The sequence below is a fragment of the Colius striatus genome, chromosome 18 (genome assembly GCF_028858725.1).
Source record: "Colius striatus isolate bColStr4 chromosome 18, bColStr4.1.hap1, whole genome shotgun sequence".
Taxonomy (NCBI): domain Eukaryota; kingdom Metazoa; phylum Chordata; class Aves; order Coliiformes; family Coliidae; genus Colius; species Colius striatus.
The window spans coordinates 7,301,238-7,328,425 of record NC_084776.1 but is presented as its reverse complement, the minus strand read 5'-3'; the positions used below and the strand labels follow the sequence as shown (position 1 = coordinate 7,328,425).

Genomic DNA, 27,188 nt, shown 5'->3' with positions numbered 1-27,188 from the left:
GAATGAGCTCACAGATCCAACCTCTCCAGCTCAAGGGGTTTGCATAGGAATCTGCAGCCCTGCAAGATGGTAACAAGACTATTTCAGCAGAGTTGTTTCTCAATAGTCTGACTATGTAGCATGTGGTCACTACAATCTACATAGACATGGACACAGGTACAGATGTCAGTACTACATTCAGAGATGTAGATTGCTTTGAGTCTTTGCTACACATTGGAAGATGGACAGTGACCAACTTTCTCTGCTTTAATTCCTTTGGGAGAGTTAGCCATGTGACAGAGGTACATATCCAAGCTGCTAGCAGCCCTTGATTATGATCCAGAACACACAAGGGTAATACTGATATTCCTTTACTACTTGCCTTTCCCCCTCCAACCCACCCTAAATCAGACCTGCAAGCAGGAAAGAATAATCTAATGCAGTAATTCAACAAGCAAACTTTTACAAGCTGACTTCAGCTACCACCTTCCTCCAGCACAGCACACACAGACTGGTTCTTCTCACAGCAAGAAAAGGCAGAGGCATTTTCAGCAGAGGTCCATTCCTGTGGGCACACAGCTGGCATGTCTGCTCCTGCCCCCATTCTCTCCACTGGGAACTGTGGTCTGTTTCAAAGTATCTTGTCATCTCTTACCAACGGTGAAAGCTACCCCTCCCTTCTGAGAACAATGGCTTCAATGACAATTAAGTCCAAAAATCCAGGCCCAGCACACCAGTCACTGCTTTGCCTTTTTCACAATGGTGCCAACAGCTGATATGACTGTAGTTTTGGATCCACTTGCACTGGTGGTCACTGTGACAACCCCTGGCAGCGTTGCAGTGGTGGTGAGGATGGTGGGCTGAGCTATCGTTGTTACAGGGATGGCAGAGTCCCACTTGCTCTTTCTCTTCTGGGCATCTGTGAATTTGATTAGATGAAGCAAATAAGGATTAGTATTATGTTAAAGGTCACTGATCCCTTCTCACATCCCTTCTTAACATCCTCTCTTGTCAACTTTTTAATATACCACTGCTTGACTAGACAACTTTCCCTCACATTAATCTCAGCATACACTGGCAGTAAATGTTCAGGAGGAAAGACAGCTTCATACCTCAAGAGTCAAAGCAAAACTCTACACCTGAACTCCAGCCAAATGGGAGACAGGTTCACTCCCTGCCCCAAAGCATATTTAATTTTAACAGAGCACACATATCTCTCTTGCTCAGGTACAGGCACAGGACACACTCATCTGCCTCCAGTGTTTTTTCCTCCCAGTTTAAAAGCCAGGCTGTAGGCAGGAGAGTGATTTCAGTCTTTCCAAATCTCTCGATGTATCAGACCCAAGAATACTCTACAAACACAGACAGCAGTGGGTTTCTTGACTACTAAACCTCTTCACTATCCCACCTGTCCCTAGTCTTTCATTCCAGAAGGGCAGCCATGGGATATGGAGACTTTAGGAGGAAAGTCAGTCTGTCAGCCCCAAGAAGAAACATTTTCTTGCATTATATACACAATCAGTAAGGCCTTCCAGCCTTCAGGGTTTCCAGGAAGCACTAATCTCAGCATTACTGCAGCTTAATAAGTACAATCACAACTGTTTTTACCTCCCACAGTGGTACTGGCTGTTGTGGTGGTTGTAGAAGGGGCGCTTGTTGTTGTACCCTTTTTCGTGCCAGTCACAAACTCAATCTGGGAAGAGACACACACATAGGAGAAAGAAGTAAAAAAAAACTTAAGTGTTTAGATACACATTCTTTCTTCAACCCACAGGGCCTCTCTGTGTTTTTAAAACCAGCTTTAATGCTGTGTAAGACAAGGGCCTCTGAGCTCACGGTCACACAGAGCTCAGGCCAAAGGGTACTGGAGTCATGATCATCAGGAGCTGGGCTGCAGAATCCTTAAGGCTGAGACAACAAAGATGTGTATAACTGGTTTAAGCATAGGAATTTGATACAGCTCAGAAAGCACAGATTCTGGTCCTTAAAAAACCTCATATTTGTACAGTTAGAAGTTCCTTCCTTTTTCCTTTAAGAAACATGTAAGACAAGTCCCTACCTGCATGACTCACTGGGACTGCATCATAGCACAAACCCAGCAACAAGAGCTACCACAGCATGCACCCTCCTGCTTTCAAAACTGCAGATATGGGCAGGATGTAATCAGATGCCTGGGTTACTGTGCAAAAAACCAAAACAAGCAGCAAGACACAGCATGCACTGCAAGCAAAAGATCCTTCCACATAATGAATATGAAAGGAGCCTTCTGTGAGGTTAGATGGCAACCTCTAACCTAATGCCAGCCACTAGCTTAAAGGCAGCACCACTGAAGGACAGGAATAAAGTCTTCCAAAACCTGGCTGTGTTCTTTTTCTAGGGGGTGCAGGAGAATGTCCATTTTGTGACAAGCTCAGTTGAAGTTCCAACAGGCCCAAGGTTTCTGATAATTAGATGCAAGAAGGCAACATCACGCAGAATGTCTCACTATGAGATATGGTGAGGAAATTAAGATATAATTGGGCTATGCCACCAGGCAAAATGCTGTTCTTGATGCATGATCTTGCCTGTATCTGCCTTGCTGAATACCATTTTAAGAGCTCTGGTTTAAAAATACAGGCAAAATAGAAAGAAAAGAGTGGAATAAACAACCTAGAGAACTGGAACTATGAGGAAGGGCAAAGAACTTGATTGTGCAGCTTGGAAAATGACATGCAAGAAGAAAGGACAGAACTAGGGCAAAACTATTAGCACAGTTCATAAGAAATAGCCAAGCAACAAACTGAAATTCAGCAGGGAAAGAAACAACAATCCCTGCATCTGCACCTCCTGGTTGTGAATAGCTACCTTTGTACGTTCCTTCTTGGCCTTCTCCAGCTTGTCCATTTCAATCTTCTGGGCTTTAGCTGAGAAAGAGCAGAAGTTAAAAGCAGCACTTGGGAACAATAAAAAGCCACAGTTCTCTCAGGCACTTCTCATCATAAACAATCAAGAACTTATTGTGTACAGAAAATTCAACTGCCATGAAGCTAACTGCTGCTTTTTAACCAAAGCATTGCTGCACTACATTAATGACTTCAGAGGGGAAAACATTGAAGAACCAATTTAAAATGAAAAGGCTTTCCAGACTGATGAAGCATCAGTAACATTCAGGCACATCCAACCACAATGAAGTCCTTGAAGAGCAGCATGTGATGACTTCTAATTTATAAAGGAAGTGAAGGCTCTAGTGCAGTTAATTAACTGCAAAACACAAAGAACTAAGTTAGGACACAAAAAAACCCCAAGAGAAGACTTGCTCAGATTACCTAGTGCCTCATAATATGAATCCTCTGACCAGCCATGAGGATCAAACATGTCCTAAAGAAAAAAATATCAGTCAGATTAGGGCTGTTTTCACATATAGACAAAACCCAACTGCAAAGTGTTTTCTGTATTTGTGCTCACTGCTGGTATTCATCACTGATTTTATCTTGTTTCTCATCAGTGTATCACATCAGACTTGCTTTTATAGGACCACATTCTGTTGTGAAGGAAGAAACAGCTTTGATGTCAAAAGGAGGCTGGGATAAGACAGGCATTTTTCTGCTGCTCAGCTTCTACCCCCCAGGGAGTTTCATGTGTATCTACAGACTTCAGCAGTTTTTGTTCAGAATCATTACAGCAAAATTAGAGGCACTGAGGCTCAGTACCACCTAAAGACATTCACTTCAATGCAGAGCATCAGACTGAAGTTCCCTTAGAGAACTTCTAAAGCAGCAGGCTCAAGAAAGCCTGAGGTCAGACCTTACACCCCGTATTACCTTTTACCCACTCCCTCACCAGACCAAAGCATTGCACCTCACCTTTGGATAATTTGTACCAAGTTCATCAATTGAACAAAACTGGATCAGCTTTTCATAGATGCTGCAAAGCAAAAGACAAGGGTTCAGCACAGAGCCAGTGAGACAGACTCAGACAGAAGTGTTTCAGATTTGTTATTAGAAAGAGGTGGTCACCTTTTCACACTGCAAGAGTAAACCCAGAACCTAGGAAGCTACTGATGGATGTGGCATGCCATTAGTCACATTATTTCCCACTGCCCACAACTCCAGCTCCCAGAACAGACAGGTCTTCCAAAATACTTCATCTAAAGCCTTTACGTTTAATATCCAACGGGCACATCAACTCTAGTTGTTGCCTCAAGGAACATAAAAAAAGAGAGTTCTTTGGTTTTGGTTACAATCAAATGATGCCTCTCTCCTTTTTTTCCCTTGCTCAGGACCCTGTTTCTGCTACAACTCCAACAAAGAGGTAACTTGTTGGCATTTGGTCACACAGGAAGAGCTGGTGGCTCACCTGGGGTTGCGGAACTCCTTTTTCCTCTGAATGATGTAGTTCATGTCCATCCCTTCTTTAATCTTCCTCTCATACAGCTTTTGAATTTTATCCTAAGAGAGAAATATTACAAGGTGAGCCAGTACAAAAAGGAGGAGCAGAGGCACTGGTTATCAAGAGTGTACATGTGGAAACAAGCCAACTGAACCAGTGACCTCCTTGCATGGAGCAAGAATTTCACCTTTTCCCTAAGGCCAGGCAGGCTGCTCAGTACAGACACTCCCCCTTTTAAGTATCATCATGAACTGTCAGACAGGTAAGGGAATTGATTTTAGCACTTACTGAAGGCTTTGGTTATTAAGGATCTGCATTTGAGGCAGTAGGACACACTCCTCATTCTGCTTCCCTTTATAGCTTTGACTGTGGAGAAGTGGAAACCAGCTCTGAGGGACAGGTGAACTCCATAGAAGTTCTCCCACAACTTGCAGTAACCATCAGACCCACTTCAGACTCAGGCTGGCACCTGAAAATATAGCTGCTGGGCTACATGGCTAGGGCTGGGAGACAGAAGAGCAGAGCCAAGTTCTGCCAGAGAACCAAACCCAGTGTGACCATCAGGTAATGCTGCTGGGGTCTCCTGGCTGACAGACTATCAATGGACTTCAAGTGACCAGTCAGATGGAATCAGCTTCTCTTTGCAGTGAGGAAGTCTATGGATCTCTTAGTGAGGCCACAAGCCCCTGCAAAAGGCAGCTTAACTGCCTCAGATTGGACATGCCATGCAGTCCACTCTCCAAACAACCTGAAAGGTTTAAAACTAAATCTCTTATTGTCTTCCTCAGCAAGGTAGTGAAAGACCTTAAAAGTATTTTTACTCTGGTGATGCTGAAGGGATGTCAGAAGCAGAAACTTTCAAATGGAACATAAACTTTAGTGGTACTGCTAGGAGAATAGTCACAGTAATTTCCTTCATCTTTTCTTTTTGACACAGGAGGTATATAGACTAAGCCCAGAGGCCAGGCCTCCAAGTCTTTCAGGATGGGAGTGTTAAGTCAATTTTCCTTTGTTGCTTCTGGATAAGTCACTTCATGTCTCCCTCTGCATGGACAGTCAGCTCGAAAACAGAACTGACTATTGTCTCAGGGTCTGCTGACTCCTGAATAAAAGAGGATTGTTAAGAGCTGAGATGAAATTCCTGCTTCATCAACCTTAAAGAAAGCTTTATAAGAGTAATTTTGATCAGGTCCTCACAATAGTAGCAAGAAGTTACACAGTCTCCACATCCAGGACACACATCGTGAGGTTTGAAGGACCAATTGCAAAAAGGTGGATATGGGGAGCAGAAAGGATCAAATAGATGTTCCCTTCCATCCCCTCCCCCGGAGAGGTGGCAAGATGGTTCAGAAAGCCCACAGATGGGGAACTACACAGTCAAATTGAGAGTAAGAAATATTCCCTTTGGCAGAGTCAAAGATACAATTAATTAGAGGAAGAATCTGACAAAAGGAAAGGTGAAAAGCCTAAAACATTGTGCATCTCTCAACAGCCTCATCTCCAAACAATCTCATCTCCTTGCTCAAAGTGCTCTAAGATGTGGTTTGACCTGCTAAGAGAGGACAAGTTCTCCTTTGATTTCCCATCGTAAACCACTGTCAAAGAGGAAGAAAACCCCCTTTATTCTGTCTACCTTTTCATGCTCTGTGCATTCCTCACATCTAACACACTCTAACTCATCCATGCCAGTAGAGAAAACCCTCCTACAGCAGAGGAGGAGGAATAGGTGTGCCCAGGTACACGGTGTGAAGAAAAAGAAAGGGTGATCTAGGTGGTGAGTCATTGTGAATCACCACTGCACATGAGTAGTGTGCTTTATAGAGCATTCCAGAAGTGACTCTTTACTGGCAGTTCTACTGGGCAGATAGCTGCAGTTAAAATTCAAATGGGTGGCAGCAAACAGCAGCCTCTGCCCTTTCTCTCATTTGCCCTCCATCAGGTTGAGGAGAGCAGAGCAGAAGGTTATTGCAAAGTTGATGACTGCAATTATTTGGGTGTGCACCAGAGAAAACACATGTTTGTTTTCTTTTGCTGCCTCCAAGTTGCTGTCTTTCCCTCTAAATGTTTATCATCTAAAGCTATGTAGGTGGAAAAGGAATCCAGTCAATGCTGCCTCAACTATTCCAGATGGGGGATTCTTGGGCCTGTATAGAAAAACAATGAGTTGTTCCTTCCTACAGAGCTGAATTTGCTGAGGTAAGAGGACAGCAGCCTCACAGTAAACATTGCTTCTGTGTCATTGGTGGGATGAAGAGCCATTTTAAAGCTGAAGTGACCCACAGAGACTGGAAGACAGCTTTAAGCTACTTTGAGATTCCTAAACTAGCCTTGCCATAGAGTCTAAAGCATTAACACAGCACCTTCATCAACTCAGAGCTTTAAGGACAGAGTTTTGATCAGAGCTCCCCAGAATCCTCTTCCCCCTCCCTACTGAACTGCAAGCCTCTCATAAAAAACAAAGGGCACTTATACCAACCTGCAAGTGGTTAGAACATCTGCCAGGAGGCTCAGGAGGGATTTTGATCTCATCTGGAGACATGTTGCGTACTCTCTCTGAAAAGGAAGCTATAGAGAGCAAACTGGGTATGAGTTCTGGCAATACTGACAGGAATTTAAGCCATGCAAGTCATTAAGCTGGTTTTATGTCCTTGTTTGTGCTGCTCTATCATTGAGAGGCAAGGAAAGGTTACAGGGGAATGCTGTGGACTGGTAGATGGTGTTTTCTAAGTGCTGAGCAGGGAGCAACTCACCTAAGTTAGACCATTAGAAGAGGGATGTGATGCTTGCTGTGCTGGTATCTACCTTCCACTGTGGCTCTGTGCCACACCCAGGCTTACAGCTTTATTTTCAGGGCTCTCTTCACCTCATAATGAAAGTGTGGAAAGCCAAGCTACTTCCCACCCAGATGAGATCCTAAGAACTAAGATTGGTTCGTGGCATGCATCTCTCAGCTCCTGCACTGTGCACCACATAGAGCCCTGCACATTCCAGATCTTTAAAGTCCTGCTCTGAGCAGCCTGGGTAAGCTGGAGTCTCAGACAAAACCTGTGCCAGGACACACTCAGAGAATCAGACTGAGGATCACAGCATCAACCTAAAGCAGCCTGGCTTATTGCCATTTTGGGAGAGGTAATCACTTTGGGTCCTATTTCAAGGCTTACCTATATGAACCAAAGTGGCTGAAGAAGGGAACAACCCTCCTCAAGGCTGTCAGGAATTAACCACAAGAAAGACATTTCATTCTTAAGTTAACGTTTCCTTAACAAGGACTTTGATCTTTGCTTAGAGTCAGACTATTGCTAGAAGGAACAACTCGTTCTGCAGGACTGAGAGCAGACCAGTCCAGGCTGCCAGACTTCTAGAGCTGTTATACTAATTAAGAGTACTTGATTACGCTGTAAATATTAGTTAACAAGAGTTATCAGCACCAGAAACTGCCATGTTTCCCACTATTATGGGGAAGCCAGGTGGTTTTCTAGCCAGATCTTGGAGCAGAGATTTGCAGCACTTCTAAGCAGCTGGGATTGTTTCCCAGGGAACACATCCCAGGGTTGTAGTCTGCAGTGGTTAAAAGACCTGACACCAGCACAGAAGTTACATCAAGCAAGTCATTCACGTTTGCAGCTCCTCAATTATACATTCCCCAGTAAAAGCTGCCTGAACTGCAGCTCTAGCACACAAGTTCAGCTCCTTTGACCAAATCCCTGAAGAGCCCAAAGGACAGACGCTGGCTTTTGAACAGAGTGTGCTCTCTTACCTTCCAGCACAGAGCACTGGAGAGCTGAGGTTACAGATAATCAACACTACACATGTTCAGTGCTGCTACAGTTTCCATCTCTTTTGTAAAAATGTAAAGCACTAAGGACAGTCTCCTTTGGAGATGCAAAGCTGGCAGGCAACCACTCTTCTATTTGATCAAGATGTTGCTGGGGGTTAAATTCTTCAGCAGTTGCTAGTAATGAACAAAAAGTGTCCTTTGGCATTTACTAAGAGGGTGCCTCTGTAGAAGAAGGAAAGCTTGCCAGAGCCCCTACAGAAAGGCAGGCAAAGTGGAGCTAACAAGGCAGACATTTGTTATAGGTTACAGCTGCTGGCAGGATGAGGAAGCCTCTATTTTAATTAGGGGTTTTAGGAACCCAGAGACACAGTAGCACATAGACAGAAGTGTTCACAACAGACAACACACTGAGCTTTCCAGAAAAGGTGAAAGCTGATTAATGGGTTTAGAGATTCACAGCATCAGCAGAAACATTAAAAAAGCAAAAAGGCCACCAAATCCAGACTCAGCTTCAAGTTAGGCATCCCACAGGCTCCTTGTGTTTGCAGGTAATCAGAAGAGCCAAGAAGAAACAAAACATTTCTGGGAAGGGGAATTGCAGGCTTATGCAATATCAGGAACTTTGTCTAGCATCAAAGTCCTGAGAGTTTCAGCAATCAATTCAAAGCTCCTTTGAAAAAGAAATAACACTGGAGGAAGAACAAGAACTCGCAGTGAGACAAGATATTTTGACTTGTAACTTTTCAGGTTTTCATGTTCATTTGCTCTTTCATTTGAGCCATGTGAAAATAAACCCTTATCAACATCACACTGACAGGGGAAGGCACCTCAATGCCTTGCAAGGAACTGGAACTGAGACATCTTTGTCTACTGCAATCCTGCCATAGCTCAGTCCTCCTCAGCTGAGGACTGAGTCATCTGTGAGGCTACGTGCACCCTATTCCAACTCAAACTGAGCACAGACAGATGCTCCCTCTTACTCAGTTATTTCATCACATCACAGCCAGACTGAGATGCCACATCACTAGGAAGAAAAGGATGAGTTTAACCCCTTTGGGCTTATTTTACAGTAAGGAAGTGCAAGTTATCCATGCCCTCGAGCAGCCCTCAAACTTCCTCCCCAAACAGATAGCTGAATTGGCTGGTTCCACATCCTCTTGCCACTGGGTATCTCCCAAGAGAAAAGGACAGTTGGGATAATGATTCAAGGTACTCTTGGAACTTGCACATATGGCCACAGGCTCCTGTATGAAAGACTTTTTGTTTTCAAAGTCCCAAGCAGAGTTTTCTGCTGCCTACAGAGCAGTAAATGCAGATGGACAGCTAACAAGAAGGTGTGTCCTCACAGGATACATCCAACTGCTTTGTGCATCCTGTTATTTCTGCCAAGATCAAAGTCTTAGTTTTTACATGAGTCACAGGTAGCAACACTGACTCCAGCCTCTAACTGGGCCCATGATTTGCTGGCTCACAGCCTAGAGGATCTCCATGCAGGGACCTCAGGAAGTTGGCTGTTGGCACAATTAATCACTATGGGCACACCCAGATTTTGGCTCACAGTAAGCAAATATCTTCCCCTTAATCAGATTCCCACTGCAGATAAAGGACTAAGACCATGAGCAGATGCCATGATTCAGATGGGGGTTCAAGAAAGTAGGAGCCAATGCACTGCACTGCCAGGTCTCCAATTCAAAGCACCCTGCTGCTGAAGCACCCTGATACTGGTCTGTGTATTCTCCTTCCACCAGCTGACCTTAAAGTTAAAAAGGTCACCAGCCCAAGCCATAAGTGCTTGTAGCTTTTTTGTACAGCCAGCACATGTACTGTGGCAAGTCAGAGGTGTTCAGCTGCTCCCAGGCTCCATGTAAGAGGCTGAAGCACAGCCAACTATCAGAGGGTACCTAGCAAAGATTCAGCATCTCAGTAGTTAATGGAGGATACTTGCTTGCCAGATCTTGGCAAGGCAGACAATTGCATGGAAAGACTACACTTAAGCTGCTTGAGTTTCACACAGATGCATTATTTGACCAGTATATTCAACAGAACAAAGGCATACTGCACAGTAAACTGCATTCATGTTCCTTCCAGAAGGAGCCAACTGCTCACAGAGCAAAGGCTGCACTGTAGACATGGACAGGAGGCACATGGCAGCTTTGTTTCCTACAGGTGGGTAGGCCTATTTTCCTACTGCAGAAAAAAACCCAAAAGAATAGAGCATAGGAAGAATGTGCTGGCTGTACCTGGACAGATTGGGGCATGGATCATCTGAGGTCTGGTAAAACATCTTGTCTCAGCACTCTCGGTAATGTTACTCCCCTTTTCAAGGTTCACTCACATGCTGCATCTTAAGCAGCCACAAGGGATTACAGGCAGAATCAGGTGCCAGTTTTGTCTATAAAGGTCACACTAGGCAAAAAAACTCAAGTGAAGACCTGGCAAGGGTGAGCAGGGGGCATGGCTTTCCCCTGGAGACACGCAAACCGGTGGTGCCTGGTCTCTCAACTGCATTCTTTGGCACCCAAGTCTGCTCGGCATAAACCAGGACGTGTGGGTTTCTGATCTCCTGGCACCAGAACAGCCAAATCAGAGGGAAGAACTGGAGGCAACAACATGCCAGTGAGTCACCCATCCATGGAAGGACACTAGTTCCCTTTCTGCTCTGTGGGCTGAGAAATGCAGAAAGAGACCTGCAACTCAGCCATATTTTCTGCTCTTATGAACACTGACTTTGTGCTCAGATATCCTAAGGGCTGCAGAGAACATTTCTTACAGTCCAAAAGGTAAACAACCATGCTGCAGAGAACTCCAGGGAAAAACCCCACATCCTGAAAGTATTACTTTGCAAGACTGCAGGAAACAGCAAATGCAATGTCCTGCCAGCACCACATACAGTTCAGAGGGGCACAAAACACCCAAAGGGACAACACTGATGGAGAAATCTATCAGTCAGTCTCCTTTATACTTCCTTTCAAGCCCAGGGCAGCTACTGCTGAAATCTTCCTGTTCTTTCAGGCTCACCCAACATGCACTGAGCAGACTGGGGAAGGGATTCACCCAGAAGCCTCACAGGAGAAAAAGAAAACAATCAATGGAGGTGGATCTCAGCTGGCTCCAACTCCCAGACCAGCTTAAGGCACACAAACACTAGGTCTGGGGTGGTAAAACAATGATTTTTGTCAGAAGCTTGCATTTATGCTGTACTTAAGCAGCTACAAAACCACAGGCTTTAATAAAGGTCACACTGAACAGTGTAAGGTTATCTTCAGAGAAGGACAGGCCCTCAAGGTTTTGGTGCAAACAGCAGTTGTGGCAAACTGCCTAAGGAACACTTCAACTGCCACATATGAGACAAAATGTTAGATGTCCAGACTAAAGATATTACTTGCTTTTCACCCCAAAACCATGCAGCTTGTTCAATTCAGGAACTCCAGGAAGGGAGTGGCTCTCACACCAACTGTAAGGCAACAGTTCCTTTAGGATTAGGTAAGATACAGCCTAATGCAAAGACACAGAATCCAGCATGGCAAGTCTGCTGACCTCTAACAACCTGGCTCTGCACAAAGCTAGTCCACACACTGCTCTGTGTGGCTACTACTGGGAATGGATATTAAAGATATGTTGCAAATCTTAATCCAGGTCTCTAACTGACCAACACTGTCCACTCATGTGTGACACTAAAAAGTGCCCTCTGTGCAGCTTTTAAGCCTGCATGTATGCATGTCTGGGCTATCAGGAAGCCAAGGAGATTCAATCTTCCCATCTACTGTAGACAAAAAGATGCTTTTTTACAAAGGGAGAGCCTAGAAGGTGTAGTTTGGAAAACAAAACACACCAAACATGAACAAACAGCTCTGAGCAAACTTACCAACTAGCTCCTGAGGGTCTCTCTTCTCCAGTTCTGAGAATTCCTGGGAGGAAGAGAGAAGAAACAGATTTTAGTCAAGGTGTATTTCCAATCTAAAAAGCTATAGTGTCCATTTGCTTAGAAATTTACACATTACTTCTGAGACAAATGGATAAAAACTAAGAATGAAATGCAAGTTATGAGATAACAGGGCAATGTTTGTGCCATGGAAAGTCAAAGCCTAACAGGATGCTCTGTTTCCCTTCAAAAATACAGTCTAATATTTATTCAGTAATTCAGGCTTTGTTTCTATGAGTCCTGGACACTCAGCTCCTTTGGAGTTCCACAAAAACTACTGTACTTAGAGCCTTTCCTCAAAACAGATCAAATCCCAGATTCTTTATTTTCAGTGACTGGCTCTTGACACAGCCAAGAGTCAATATTTTAGAGCACAGCTAAGTACAAGCTGGATCCAGCCCACAGAAAACTGCTTAAGCCCTGGGAATGCCTACCAAAGGCCTGTGCAACTTGCAGTCCTCTAAGCAGGGCCAGCAAGATGCATTCCCCAGAGCAGCATGAAAACAGCTCATCATAGCTTAAGCCCAGTCAACAGTCAAAACACCACAGAGCCACTCAGTCCCCCACCTCCCAGTGGGATGGAGAGGAGAACTGGGGGAGAAAAGTAAAACCCATGGGTTGAAAAAAGAACAGTTTAATAACTACAATGAAATAATGATAATAATAATGAAATATATATTAATAATTATAATGAAAAGGCATGTAACTAAAGGAACAAAACAAGGAAAAGCCCCAAGTGATGCATAATGCTGCTGTGGGTTTTGTCAGCTTTGCCAGCTGTGCACGGTGCCAGAATTCACTTCTGAAATTGTGCCATTCAGGGCTCTGGCTGATAAACCCTCCAGGAACCAAATGCCAAGGAGCATGGTGGTGATGCACATCCCATATTCTCATTTTGGAAGAAAGCTCTTACTGTCAATTCTCTCTTGGCTGCTACTTTCCAGGAGTAATACAGCCCAGAAACTCAAGTGCAAGCTCCACTGGCTTGTAGTGCTCTGTTTGGGGATCTTCAAGACAGCTAATCCTTCCTTAGTTACATAAATTGAGGCTGCTGCAGCTGCAGGAGCACTGTGGGTGTTTGCAGCAGAGTCTGCTGAGCAGGTGATATGTAGGATAAGACTCTTAAATATGCTTTTACCATATTGAGATCAGTGTGCAAACATTTTGGTGCTTCTCAGAGACCCCAGGAGAGTCACAAGCGATATCAAGTTCAGCACAAAGTTTCTGAAACAGTATCAGCTGTATCCCAGCATTGCCCTCTCCCCCCTGCCCCCCTCCCAAAGACCTTTTGTGACTCACTGAACTGTGTGCCCAAAATTCCTCAGCCTCCAAACACTGAAGCTATTCATTCAACCTGACACAGACATAATGCTGCCTCCTTGCTGCTTAGTAACCACTCTCTAAACCCCCTCCTTTACTCCACTTCCAGTCAGGTGAGAGATGCATAAGGTGAGGGGAAGGCAGCAAGGTCATCAAACCAGACCTTGGGGGCAGGCTGTGCCAAATTCACAGTGAAAATCCACCAGTTTCCAGAGAAGCCAAAGCCTTTTGGAAGCAGAAAAACAAATTCTTTGTTTTGCTGTAAATGCTGCAGGGCACTTTTTTTTCCCCCCAATGAATGGCTATAAAAAGAAAAGGCACTCTTTCTGTACACTCAGATCACAGAAATACAAGGCTAAAGCTATTTTAGAAGAAAAAAGCACAAGAAGGAACATGTATCTTCTTGCTGGCCAGCTGGTGAGGCCCCAGGCCCCTCTGAGATGGGCTGCAGTGTAACAGCCCCTCTAAGCTGCTGCACTTGCTGTAGTGCATTAACACCTCTCCTGGGGTCTTCAGAAAGAACAGCACAAGCAGAAAACATTTAAGCCAGAAGCATGACATTTGCAAGCAAAAAAACTGGGGTGAAGATAAAGAGCTCTCTCTGATGAGAAGAATGTGGGGAATCTCAGTTGTGTTCTCCACAAACCCACACAGACGTGGCATTAACGTGGTGAGCCTCAACCACATGGACATGGTGACATTAACGTGGTGAGCCTCAGCTTGCCACCAGAGAAGCAGAGGCAATTTTATGGGAACTAACAGGTTATGAGGACAAATTCAGCTAAGATGCAGGCTGGAAAAGTTCAGAGAGCTACAGATACAAGGTGAGCATGTGTCTGGGCAGCATGCAATGACTCACAAGGCAGTAAACACATGCAGTCAGAAGGCTGCTTGATTCCCTTTAGAGAGAACTTGCTAGATATGTAATTAAAAGTATTTCTTGCCTTGGTTTGAGACAAATATTTGTTGAGGTAAAAGGAAAGAACTGCTTTTGTTCCAATCTTCACTAAATTACATCCTACACTGTTATCTTCTGAAAGCTTTAAGTGGACTGAGACAGGCTCCATCACTGAGCACCTCCTGATCCTTCCTCTTACCCAGCACTGTATTCATTATTCCATTATCTTCCTCTTCTTCTGCCCACTTGTCCTCTCACTGTCTAAGAACACAGAGGCAAGAGGAAAAAAAACAGTCTCCCAATCAATCAATACTGCCCAGCAGGCACTTAAGTAGCCCAGTGGCACAATCAAATTCAGTACTAGAGGCCTTCAGGAAGGCTGCCCTCTTGTTTGGCCAGTTACAAGGCTGCAAAGGTCAATGCAGTATGTCTAAAGTTTTCAAGACTCCTCTAACTGTCTGGAGCCAGCACCAAATGTAGGCACACAACTCTGAGGAAACAGGAACTAATATTCCAAGAGATAATTTGATGGCCAAAACCTCTCTGATATGTACCTTACATTGGGCAAATAACTCTGAGGTGTCAGATGCATTAAACAGTATGTTTTATGAATTTCCAGAATCATCAGTAAGTTTGTTTTCACCTGAAGTTTGCTCTTCAATCTGCATCCTTGAATCTTAGAACAACATCACAAGTCTGCCCCATTTGTAACAGGCTAAACAAAGCCAGTCCTGTCAGGCTGCTGCTGCATTTACCTGTCCTGATCACCCACACCCATTTCACCACAGCCACTCCAGCAAGTCTATTCTCCACATCCTCAGGTCATAGCCAAGACATCAGAAACCCCAGAGCTACACCAAGCAAAAGAAAACAAGTTCCCTAACCTATTACAGCCACACCTCACTGCCCAGAGGAGACAAATTCTGCTTACTGATGAATTACCTACGCCCACTGCTCCATCATTAACAAGCTGAAGACATCAACACAGCTTTTCATTAAGTCAGACTATGTTCAAGCCTCTTAAATGCTTCAGAAAACAAAAGGATGATGGGCTCCTCCTCCAGTGCCTGTTCATATTTGTTCAGTTTACTGTCCAACACCACAGCAAGGCAAGTATCAACAGTTTGACCAAAGACATACAGTTTGGCAGATGTGAGATGTAAGAAATTGTCTTCCAGTTCCTGAGAATCTAGTGAAGATCCAGAACTTAAGGACAGTGGAGAAATCACTCAACTGTCCCCCACTCCCCTCAGGATAATTTAAGTCTGGGACACATATTGAATACAATCAGCTGATTAAAATACACACCAATTACAAAACAAACAACTCTGCACATCTAATCTAATCATATAAAGTTGAATGAAATGGAGAATTACCAAGTGGGGAAACAAGGTGCAATAAATACTGCACAGCTGCTATATTTTGGTGGTGAAAGGGAAGAAATGTTTATACATGGATGAGATTTCTAGAAGAATTCAAAAGCATTTTAAAAAGGGGAAATTTGGAAGGTAAGTGAATTTGAAGTGGGGAAGGTATCTAAATCCATTCAGGGAAAGGTGATGTTTTGGTTTCACTACTATATCATCAACATTCACCATGCTACGTATCAGTATCTGGCATGAGGTGCACAATATCAAGCAGGCAAGTGGTTCCAAGCAGAAGGGATTTTATGTCAAATCTCTCTATCAGTATAAATATAAGAAAGCTATTAAAGCCTTTAAGTATCCCAGAGCTACAGACATCACTTAATTCATTCCTCTTTGGATCCTGACCACTTTCAAAAAGTAACAAGGTTAAGACTTCACTCCTGGCACCTCCCAACACTGCAGCTTCCACAAGCCTGACCTCTCTAGTCTGTACAGGAGCATCTCTGAATGTACTCCTGCAGCCAGTCCTTTGTTACTTGCACAAAGTCAGCCTAGACACACTAGTTATGCTGAAAATTCTCTCTACCACCCTGAAAATACAAAACGTGACCTGTCTTCACTCTTCTCCCTAGTAATTTTACCCCATTTTTACATGATGGCCTCTAAGAATGGCTAGATTGGGTAAAAAAGAAAAGCAGTACTGCACTTGGCTCCTCTTATGTGCTCAGCAAGTTGGATTTGTGGCTGTTATCTCTTCTGCAGCCTAGCTATCACAAGATCAACTCTTTAAGGGCCTAAAGCCAGACAGCCTTGCTCCAACAGACCCACTGAATAGAGCCAAGGGATGTCGTGGTGGTTCAGAGCCAAGTTGGAAAAGGACTGAAAGACAGCAAGACAAACATGAGACAAAATCCAGTCCCCTGATCTGGAGGCTAACAAAGAGCAGGCTCTGAAGAGGGCAAACTGCTACAGGCAAAGACAAAGAACAACAAAGAAACAACCACAAGAAAAAAAAACACCTAAATGGACCACTAACATAAGTCACCATTACTGTGCTTCTGATAACAATTTGCACAGCAGCTCACTCAAACTTGTATTGCTATTCCCATGTGTGTTCAGGAAAAGGTTTTCCACTTTTTCTGCTTCCAAGGCAAATGCTTTCCTCGAGCTTTTGGCAAGATAATGCTGCCTGCAAGAGCCTGACTGATGCAAACCAAGCCTGATGCTTCAGTTTTCATGTATCATAATCCATTAAAGAGAAGCAAGCTGAAGTGTGTGTGTGCATAAGGGCACTGCTGCATTTTGGCTTAAGATTTCACCTTGCTGAGGTGAAATATAGACCATCTTTTCAGTTGTAGAGTGTTTCCATTCAGTTACATAAAACCCTGCCTCTGCTCATGTTCCATGGAAAATAAAAACAACCAAATACAATCCTCACAGTGTGGAACAGAGATTAAAGGAAGGAAGCAAAAACAATATGAATCCGAGACTGATGAATTCAAGTTTGGAAAGGCTTGCCCATAAGAGTTTTATTTAATGGAAAGAATGGACTGACTTACAACAATGCTTGCTAAATCCTTCCTGAAACAAGATCCATAAACCGAGAACAAAGCTCACATCGAACATAACTGTTGGCATTAACTGTCACCAAAAGGTACAAATTCAACACCAGTTTATTGGAGAAGCAGTTGTGTGTGTTACTGCAGGTGTATTTCAAACTGCAACAAGAAATGGTTCAACAGGGAGGCAGAAAAGATACAAACCCTGCTTTAAATAAGGTGGAAATTGCAAGAAGTGGAGACTGTGATGCCAGATCTGCCACTGCTCAACTGCATTCCCACACTTGCAGCCAACTCAGCCCTATGGCTTCATTTTTCTGCTGACTTCCAGTTAGCTATGGTGTGGTTTTTAATACTAAGAAGCTTCCCTCAAGACTTTATCTTTTTTTCCTCCAGAGAATGCTCTTGCAGAATTTCTTCTCTCCCCTAATCTATTTCACCTGATTGCTTGCACATAAAGCAACTTATCACCAATTTAAACTGACAGCCACAAAACATACAGACCACTCATGCTGCTGTCAGGCTGCTGGATCAGTCTGAAGATATTGCTGCAGAGAATTTTGCAGTGCAGTCCTTCCACTAGCAGAAGTGCATCTGTTGTCACAATGGTTGTTACAGTGGATCTCTCATCTGAGCAAGCAGCAGCAAGAAGGTCTAATTTTTCCTCCTCTCTACAATCCAGATTATCTCCTGTAGTCTTAACATATTAACAGTCTCATTTGTCTGAGGTTGACAGCAAGAAACTCTGTAACTTGGCCTAAATTGTTAGAAGAGTTATCTAAGATGCTGGTGAGATGGCCTTGCAAGGTGAAGTGTTCATATGCAGGCAGCAAGAGAAGGGCTTCTGGATCATGTGCCTCTTCTCCTTTTTGTCTTTTCTCTTTTAAAGGAACATGTTAGCAATTGTGCTCTTGCTTTTCTATAAAGACAAGTGCTCATGGGAAGAGAACACCAGAAACTTCTCATGCACTTCTAGTATTAAATGAGAAGAACTATTTCATTTCTTGTTCACTGGATGTGCCTGATGTTGGGGTGCTACCAGGCTGAGGGCAGCAAAGAGAGTGCATGCAAAACGTACTCAGAGGCCGAGGAAGGGAAAGCAAGGGAACAGAAGTACCCTGCTTTTATTTTTCCCTCCCCCTACCTTTTCTCTTGTGTTGTGAGAGAGGACAATCCCAAGAGAAACCTTGAAACAAGCCCATTTCCTACAGCCATATCCTGTTTGCCAGCTCTGATCCATAGCTCCAGGCAAAGTGCCCAGTGCAGGATGAGAAATTTAACCAAGAAAAAAAATGTAGAGACCATAATCTAGATAAGAGAGAAGCATGGCAGCTCAGGAATATGCCACCCATAGGAAAAAAGGCACATCCAGCCTTCAGTGACACTTTATGTAAGTCTGGACAAACTCACCTTTTTTGAGATACTACTTTCACAGATAAAAAAATTGAAGGCAGAACAAGTCAGGAAAGAGTCAACTGCTGAGACATTCTTTAAGCAACTTATCAAAACAAAGAATGTGTGTAGCTGACACTGCCTTTTAAGCTAAATTAAGTCTGAAAATCCACCTTTATTTCATTTCAATGTCATGGAAAAAGCACCAAAAAACCCCAACCAAGACTTGGCAAAATATTTCAGTGAGAAAATGCTTTAGAAAGGAAGCATGAATAGCGTAAAAGCCTTTAAATAGCTTCTTTGAAACTTGATTCCATTCACCTGACATATGCCACCTCAATATTTGACAAAGATTATTTGTTAGAAGTAATTTCCAGTGAAGGAGCTGTGTGCCAGGACTCTCACTTTCCAAGTGGAGGTACAGATAGTAACAGTTGCCTTACAACAGCACCCTGATCTCAAAACTACCTACTTCCCTTGGCTGCCTCCTCTCTGCCTCTGATGCTGGGGGCCCTCCCAAGTTTAACATTTCCAGATCACCTTGTGCAATGCTTTACCAGACCACAGCCTCTGAACAGCACAGACACCAACCACGGCTCTGTAAAATGTGCAGAGCAGCCTGCATGGAAGATTGCACAGCCTGGGTGAGCACACCAGCAATAAAAGCAGCACAGCTTCCAGAAGTCTCCACCTGAAGCCATCACAGTCTGCAGAGACCTGCCTTGCACTGGAGAGTCCATAAATTCTGCTTACAAGTCACTTTTTCTTCCTACAGTGCAACAGGAACTCAGAGGTGAAATATCAGCATATGACAAGGCTTGAGGTGTCAAGTCACTTGATGATTTCAGGGTTTTTTACAGATCGTTGCAGTGCAGAATTAAATAGAAGGTGAAGAAATCTTAAGCCTCACAGCTCAGGAGAGCTGATGAAATGAACTTCTTGCACAAGCTTTCTTCACCAGCACACGGTACTAAAAATTCTCCTTCATGGTTTGGAGTAGAGACAAGGTGTAAAAGGAAGCATCCTCACTGAGAGAGATAGGCACTCCTCCATGAATGGATCCCATAGACTTTTTGCAGATTTGGGTCCTTCTGTACTCAGAAAGAAGCAGCTGGAAGCAGCTATTTTCAGCCATTTGTTGGTATTTAAGGCAATCCTCCATCTGTGCTGACTGTTCAGACTCTCACTGTGACACGCAGCAACATGTGAACTCAGAGCTGCCTGTTTCAGTACAGCAGAAATAACTGCAACAGAACCAGACTTGAAGAACTTAGACCTTTATCAGGTGAAATATGCAAGAGGAAGCAGCTCCAGAAAGGACTTTTCTTCAAGTTTAAAGACAAACAGAAAAAGCCTGGCTCTTCCTTTGGAGAAAGGCAAGCCACACCTGTGTCAATAATCTGTGGTATTTAGTACTGCAGGGAGTGAAGAGTCTGCTGCAGCATGTATGCCTGCCGGGGAGGAAGGAACAAGCATGTCTGTGGACATGTCTCATCTTCCAAACAGCTCAAGAGCTGGATTGAAGCCAGCAGTTCTAAAAGCAGGTAAAAGCCAGCTTCAGAGACCAACAATGTTGTGATTTAGCTCCCTCTCAGGCAGAGAGAGCTCAAGACAGAATTACATGAGGAAAGGGGCAAAATAATTGAAGGTGGTTTCCTGCATGCAAGGCTTTTAACCACCACTGATATTCTCTGTCAATAACTAAGTCAACCAACCACCTAGTTAAGAAAGGGAAAACCAGGTATGAGCTGTTTGAACTAAGCACTCCCTGTATGGTACAGAGGACAGCATTAGAAGCAGAGTTAACTCCACTCCCCCTAAAGGCTCTCTGCATGTAATGCTATCAAACTGGTTCCCTTGACAGAAGACACGCTGGTTTCCGTGCTGGAAAACAGTGTGCCAAACCTAAAATGAGAGGAAAACAAGTAAGAGTTGGAAATGTAGACAGCATTTTACAGTTACATTAAAAGGAAGTTGAAATACAGAAAAAAAGATGGATCCAAGGCTGCAGGGCTGCTCACTGGCACCTTCAGGCTGTGCTCACAGGCAAAGGAATGAGTGGGAAGCATACTCCTGGAGATCGAACCTTAACCCTAGCCCTGGAAACTGCACACTTCATGCTCTGAAAGTGTTTACAAAGAGGGACACAGCACAGCCTTGCATAACACAAGGTCATTCTGAAAACACAGCTGCTCTTTAGCCAATTCTGCCCATCAGAGGCCAATACTAACCCAGTCAGCACCAAAAAGCCAAGGGGGCAGGAAACAAATGAACATAATGATGTATTTTTCCTTTCTGATGGGACATTGGGAGTGCTCTTCCACAAACACACTTACAAACCACTTATATCCTACCAGATCCAGCCACTGCAAGACAAGTAATACACAACCACTTCAGCCATCAGAATGCACTGCTTTGGGGGGGAACAGCAGTCTTAAAACATGTTCATCTTCAAGGTGCACAGAATTGTCTAAAGCTTACAAATGTCAGCTCCTTTCATACAATTTGCCATGAAATACCTAAATGGAAAGGCACTGCTTTAATGATACAACTTTTCCCAAACACCCTTTTTCCCCCTCTTTCAGAGCTAAGCAGTTATCCTTGAGGTGAGAGTCACTGAGTAGCTTCAGGCACCTTTTGAGAATCTGGCTTGATGAATGCATTTTTAATTTGGAAAAATTAATATGGCTTCTCAAAACAAGAGTTAATTACAGGGATGACATTACTCCCCACACACACCCCCATCTACTGGCTCTTGGCACTTACTGCTTTTATTTTAAATCAAGATAATTTTGGTATTTAAACAAACAGGTTAATGGGTAGGCAAGATAAAAACCACTGCCATCAAAAATCTCTGAGTATTAGTACACACACATCACAACACAGTGAAATTACTTTACAGGTATGCTGGATCAATAAAAACCAACCATAATAAAGAGCTGATGATTATCAAGAGGTGGCACTTTAACATGCTTAGGAATATCATCGTGTTCCTCTGAATATTTGACACCCTTCAGCTAGATCCCAGTTTGGCTGCCACCTCACACTGTGCCCCAGGGATGCAGAGGGGACCCTTAAAACAAAGAGCAACACACAGTAGTCACCTGCTTTGAAAAACTGTTACCGTGTGGCAGGCATTCACTTGCCAAGGGAGTGGCTGTATTTATCAGCTTTCCTACACTGGCTAGCCCCAAGACCACAATCAAGACTTAAGAGTTAATGATTTCCTCCTGTGAAAGCTCCAGTAAGCCAAGCTGCAGGGCTGGGCTCCGTCCTTGATCAACACTTGCAACCTGTTAATCACCCAGCCCTACAATATGAAGCACAGAAGCCCTCAGGTGAGACCTGGAGCACAAGGTCAATATTTCATTTAGAGCTCATTTTCCTTCTTTGTGCAAGGCTGGTCCACTTAGTGAGCTCTGAAGGCTTGTATCTTGTTATTGCATCAAGGCTGTTACCATAGCCAGCTGCTGGCAAGAGCCCAAGCAACTTGCACTCACTGCACAGCCTGTTAACTCTCATCATACCAAACCAATGCCAGCAGAACACCAAACTTCACAGCCTTCTCCACAACATTCTTTGTCTTGTATGCACAGCTCCATTATCTGAGGAAGAGACAAAAAGAACCTGTCCAGGCTGTGGGATTCCATCTTTGTCACCAGCTTCTGTTGACCACTTCTATTCCCTTCTAAGTAGAAGGCTGTTTCTGAAGTACTTTCAAGACTGTTGCTTGTTTACAGCTGGTGACTGATCACTTAAAACCAGAGACCCCTGAAACTACTTTATTCACCAACAAATGTCCTGTTCCAGCCCCTGGGCACATCCTCCCAGAGGGAAATCTGGGAGATAGGACACAAACATCTAGGTACAACTATTTTCCATGAGACCCTGAAGTGCTTCAAAATGCAGTTGTAGATGCAAGGTATCTGACTTTGCTACTTAAAGAGGAGGATGCTGCCTTTTCAGTGTTTGGCACTGGTTCATGGGTACTCAGAGAGTCCCCTGGGCCAGAGGTCTGCTCTGGAAGAATGCTTTCAGATGACTGAACAAGGGCATAGCCCTGGGATAAAGACAAAAACTAGAGATAAACACCCTTGGGTGGATAGAAAAACATCTCCCCACCGGGGCAATTTAAGGCAGGCTCCAGATTCCACTCCCATCACTTTATCAGATGTTTTTTACATCATTGCTCACTCTCATTTCTCCTCAGTCTATACCCACAGTTGACACCAACCAAACCTTCTGGAGGTTTTATGTGTGCTGCTATCTAAGTGCAGAATAAGGCTGAATCACACAATACACCAGCAACAATTGTCCTGGTCAGTTACTCAGGATATAATCTCAAAGTAGTTTATTCATCATAGGTACGAAGATGCCAACACTATAAAAAATGCTGAATGTGTATTCAGGCCTTGAAAAGACCACAATTAACTGATGAATTGTGATGGGTTTACCTCAAACATGCATTTTGAAGGATTTACCTTCTGCATACAGTCAGATTCAGGCCCTGGAAAAGTCCTAGCCATGGATAAAGAGCCTGTGATACTTATTTAAACATATTTCCAGGTCAAGTGATGCCTTACAGTGAAACTGATAAAACAAGAACAAACTACAGCATTCATCAGACAAAACAAAATGAAGTTCTCCAAAAGCATTAGGGAGTTACAGTCACGTGCCTCACTTTTTGCTGCACTTTGGATTTACAGTAACTCCAACTCTTACTCACTTGTCATAGATCCTCCAAGTTCAGAGCAATGGGGAAGGAGGAGAACACTGCCACTTGGTGGAAAAGGGGGATAGGAAACATTTGCAACTGCTCCAAGCAAAATTACTTTTATCTGCTATTAATCTGCTTGTTCAGCAGAAACAAGATGTAATCCCAAGATAAGGATGACTTCAACTATTTCTGACTCAGGGGCTCTCATTTCCCTTCTACATTTTAAATACTACTTTCACAGAACTGCTTAATTCAGAAGGACAGAGAGCTGTAGACAACTGAATTGGTGTTGACACATCTCATGACCTCTAGGAGGATAAGGATTATTTATTCATTAGGTTGTTCTAAATGAAGCAACTATTACAACTAACACTGGCCCTAAGAGAACTCTGTACTGAATGCAACATCTCCCAGATTACTGTGAAATAGGTGAGGTGCTGTCAGAAAACCTACCTCAGATCCAATGCACACAATGACTAAGTTCAGGAATGCAGATCTTGATCATGACTCAGCCCACAGCCCAACTGATTAACTACCCTTGTCAAATACACAAGTTACAGCTATAAAAAGGGAAGTATGAAACTAGCTACAGAAGATCACAAACAAACACCAAACCATTCCTCTTGTACTGAACTTCCCCCCCCAACCACCACACCACACTTTCAAATACCTTTAAGTCACCAGCCTCAGGTTTTTCAGTCTCTGAATCGTCATCTTCCTACAAGACAAGAATTTACAGGATTAAGCTTAAAGAGCAGGCTTGGCAAGGAACTGCACTTACAGCAAAGGGCTGGCACTCAGCAGCCCAGCAGTACTCCAAGAGCTTTTCCACAGGAGGTTGTGTTGCCCCCCCGACTCATGACCTTTCCTACAGCCAAGGAAAGAAATGCTTCGTTTGGTTTTGGGGGTTTCTTTTAGGCAAAAGCATCACCCAGTAGCAGATGTCTCCAGCAAAACTCATGCAGCTCCTGAATGCTCCAAACTAGACAAGAAGAAGCAACAGAATTGGGGGGGAAATAAGCATTTGCCATGTGATAATTCTGGGTCTTCCAGTAGATGGGATGGGCTCTCTGCTTTTGTCCCCATTGAGCAGTACTCACAGATAAAGCAGCATTTGCAGGATCTATGAACACTCCCAAGCACACATCAGCAACACACAGAGGACACAGAGCTGGCCTGCTATCCCAGCCATGCAGGCTTGGCAAGGGTCTGGCCTAGCACCAGGTTTGTAGCCTCGTTAGCAGAGGACGTGATGGTGCACAGAAGGGAACTACTGACAGATTTCACTCGTTCAGGGAACTGACTCCATTCAGCTTTTATTTCTACCCAGAAATCAACCAAAGAACTGGACAAATTCCTGCCCTGGGAGAGCTTAAAAACACTGAACTCAGCCTCATGTAAAATTCTACACTGTGTGAGAGGTAAGGCCCAGCTTTGTTTCCAGCTGGTAGGTAAACCTGCTGACCCACTGCACTGTGAGCTCCTTCACTAGAGATCCTGGAGCTACCTGTGTTTCTAGAGATAAATCCATCTTCTGGGTTCAAAACAAGAACTTGGTGTTTCAGCTTCAAAGAGAAAAGCCCAGAAGTAGTGAGATGGTTACAAGCAAGCAAAAGGAAGAGTTCACAATGAAAGGCCCACCTTGGACTATCAGCACATGAGCATGTTCTGGCAAGGCAAGCTGGAGAATGACCACACAATGAAGTCAGTAAGTTTTAATTGCTTGAATTAACATGCACATCCCACAGAAGTGGGACAAACTCCTTCACTTCAGCTGCTCTTCAGGTTACCTTTGTGAAACATGCAGGTGTGCCAACAGTGTGGAATTGGAAAACAATCGCAGTGCCAAGTAACTTGGTGCCCGTCACAAATGAGATTTCTCTGCCCTCCACAGCTATTACAAGGACAAAAGTCACTTTTTACCAAAGCAACAATGGGTTGAATCATTCATGTTACAGACAGGTAGTAGGTCAGGGACTTCAAAGGGCTGTTTCACTTACTAGGGGATATCACTGAAACAACAACAAAGCAGCATCACTGGGAACTGCCTTTGAAAAGACAAAGGCCTTTCAGACACTCTTAAGGCAGACAATATAAGCATCATGATGTTTAGGTAACAGCCCAGGACAATCTAAGCCCAGCTCACACTGCTTTCTGAATAAGCTGCTACCACTGACAATACCAAAGCAGCTCTCAACCCTGGTCAAAGAACACTGAATGCAAAAACCCAAGCACTGCTCTCTCCTGCAATAGGACTGGAGGGAAAGCACCCTGAGTGACATGGGCATGACTCTAGTCATTGCAAATATTTGTGAAACCTAATGGCTGACACCAGAGTGACCAATTGCTATTACCTGAATGGCAACTTGTACCTCCTAGCATGGCTGCAGCCTGCCCTGAGAGCTGTGCACTCCCTCAATAAAGGCTACTCCATCTACCTGCCCAGGTGCCAAATGCCAACTGAACACAGCTGATCCTGACAAGCATAACACATTTTTTATTTAAACAGAAGAAACCTCATTGAAGGGGGAATCCAGAAGTTTTGGATATTGAAAGAATTACTAAAGCAGCAAAAAAAGAGCTTCCCTACTGTGCTTAGCCAGATGCCAGGGCAGACCTGAAGGCTACTGCTTACACCTTCTCCAGTCAGCAACAGAATAACAGCAGGAACAAGAGACAGACAAATTTTTTTGTCTGCTACTTGGGAAAACAGGTGGCAGAAACAGTGAGGAAAGGTTATAGTAACACAGCCCTATTTCTTTCCTCTCCCACGTAGCCAAAGAATTAGAACAGGGACAAGATAAGACATTTGTAACGTGGTGGTAAGCAAAAGGGTGATGAGAAGAAAACAAGAACCAGCCTCCTCACTCTCTCAAAACTCACTGTTTTGCTCTTAGAGACAGGATATATCCCTGTGTGTATTACTGCTGCACTCACAGGCAGTGAGCTACATGCCCTGTCTCACAATACATCAACCATCTGGAGATCTGGGTGATGTTACACACGTGCCATGCACCTATGACAAACAAAAGCCACTCATGTCTAGACAGGACACTGCTACATCAAGGAAATCCAATGCAGTAAGTGGGTTCAGTTACACACAAGAGAATCATTTAACACATCACAGAACTTTCTTAGTTTAAAATTCCCTAGCCATGCACTAGCCTGTTCCTTTTACAGGGTTCTCATAAATATCAACTATTCTTAAAGAACAACTGAAGAACAAATAGCTGTTGATTTGTGCCAATGTTTTTCCCCATGAAAAGTGTCCAACAGCATCAGCAGTCAGTAACAAGCATCACGAGCTGCATCAAGCTACTGATGGGTTTCAAGGCAAATGCTTTCTGCTTGAAAATAAAGTGAATGTAAGCATTTTGAAAGCACCAAAACCCTCACCAGGAGTCAGATACTGTGGGTTCCAGCACGGGCTACCGGCCAGGGGCTTTCTTTGGTTGGGGGAAAAGCCTGTGTAACACGTGAAAGGAATGAGGGCAAGCTCTCAGAACAGAGAGACACTTACTGACTGCCTGCTGTTCTCATCATCCTCTTCCTCGTATCCGTCCTCGTCCCCATCCAGGCGGGTGAAGTCGTCGTCTCCGTACCCCACCGAGACCAGCCCTCCTTTCTCTCCTGAAACAGAGACGGAAAACCCTGAGGAAAGGGGAGACGGCAACGTGCGAGGCCCTTCCTCCCACAGAGAGCCCGCCGCGGCCCGCCGCCTGCCCCGGGGCCCTTCCTGCCCTCACCTGTAGCCGCTCCCCCGTCGCTCCCCGCCGTCCCGGCCTCGCTGTCCGACTCCGGGTCCGAATCCTCGGCGTAAACCGCCAGCGACGAGAGGACGCTGCGCTTCGCCGCCGCCATCTTCCGCTTCTGCCGCGGCGCGCTTCC

At 44.2% G+C, this 27,188-nt stretch overlaps 1 protein-coding gene across 2 annotated transcripts; it reads right to left on the bottom strand.

Annotated features, from left to right (window-relative positions):
- Positions 1-228: 228 nt before the first annotated feature.
- SAP30BP (SAP30 binding protein) lies at positions 229-27,188 on the bottom strand. Of its 2 annotated transcripts, XM_062011214.1 has the most exons (11): positions 27,047-27,188; positions 26,821-26,930; positions 23,971-24,018; positions 11,991-12,033; positions 6,824-6,912; positions 4,315-4,406; positions 3,822-3,882; positions 3,285-3,336; positions 2,824-2,882; positions 1,588-1,672; positions 229-898 (listed from the first exon to the last, which is right to left on the bottom strand). In XM_062011214.1, exons 1-11 carry the CDS (start codon positions 27,159-27,161, stop codon positions 717-719), a joined length of 936 nt encoding a protein of 311 aa, XP_061867198.1. In that variant the 5' UTR covers positions 27,162-27,188; the 3' UTR covers positions 229-716. The 2 variants fall into 2 exon arrangements, with proteins under 2 accessions (XP_061867198.1, XP_061867199.1); XM_062011215.1 differs by lacking the exon at positions 23,971-24,018.

Bases quoted from the DNA above. Each gene is read 5' to 3' on its own strand.
- SAP30BP (XM_062011214.1), bottom strand. From the start codon at position 27,161: ATGGCGGCGGCGAAGCGCAGCGTCCTCTCGTCGCTGGCGGTTTACGCC. The intron at 3,337-3,821 runs GTGAGGTGCAAT...TTTTTTCTTTAG, and splicing joins TTGGTACAAATTATCCAAAG to GACATGTTTGATCCTCATGG. The intron at 2,883-3,284 runs GTAATCTGAGCA...GCTCTTTCTCAG, and splicing joins TTCATATTATGAGGCACTAG to CTAAAGCCCAGAAGATTGAA.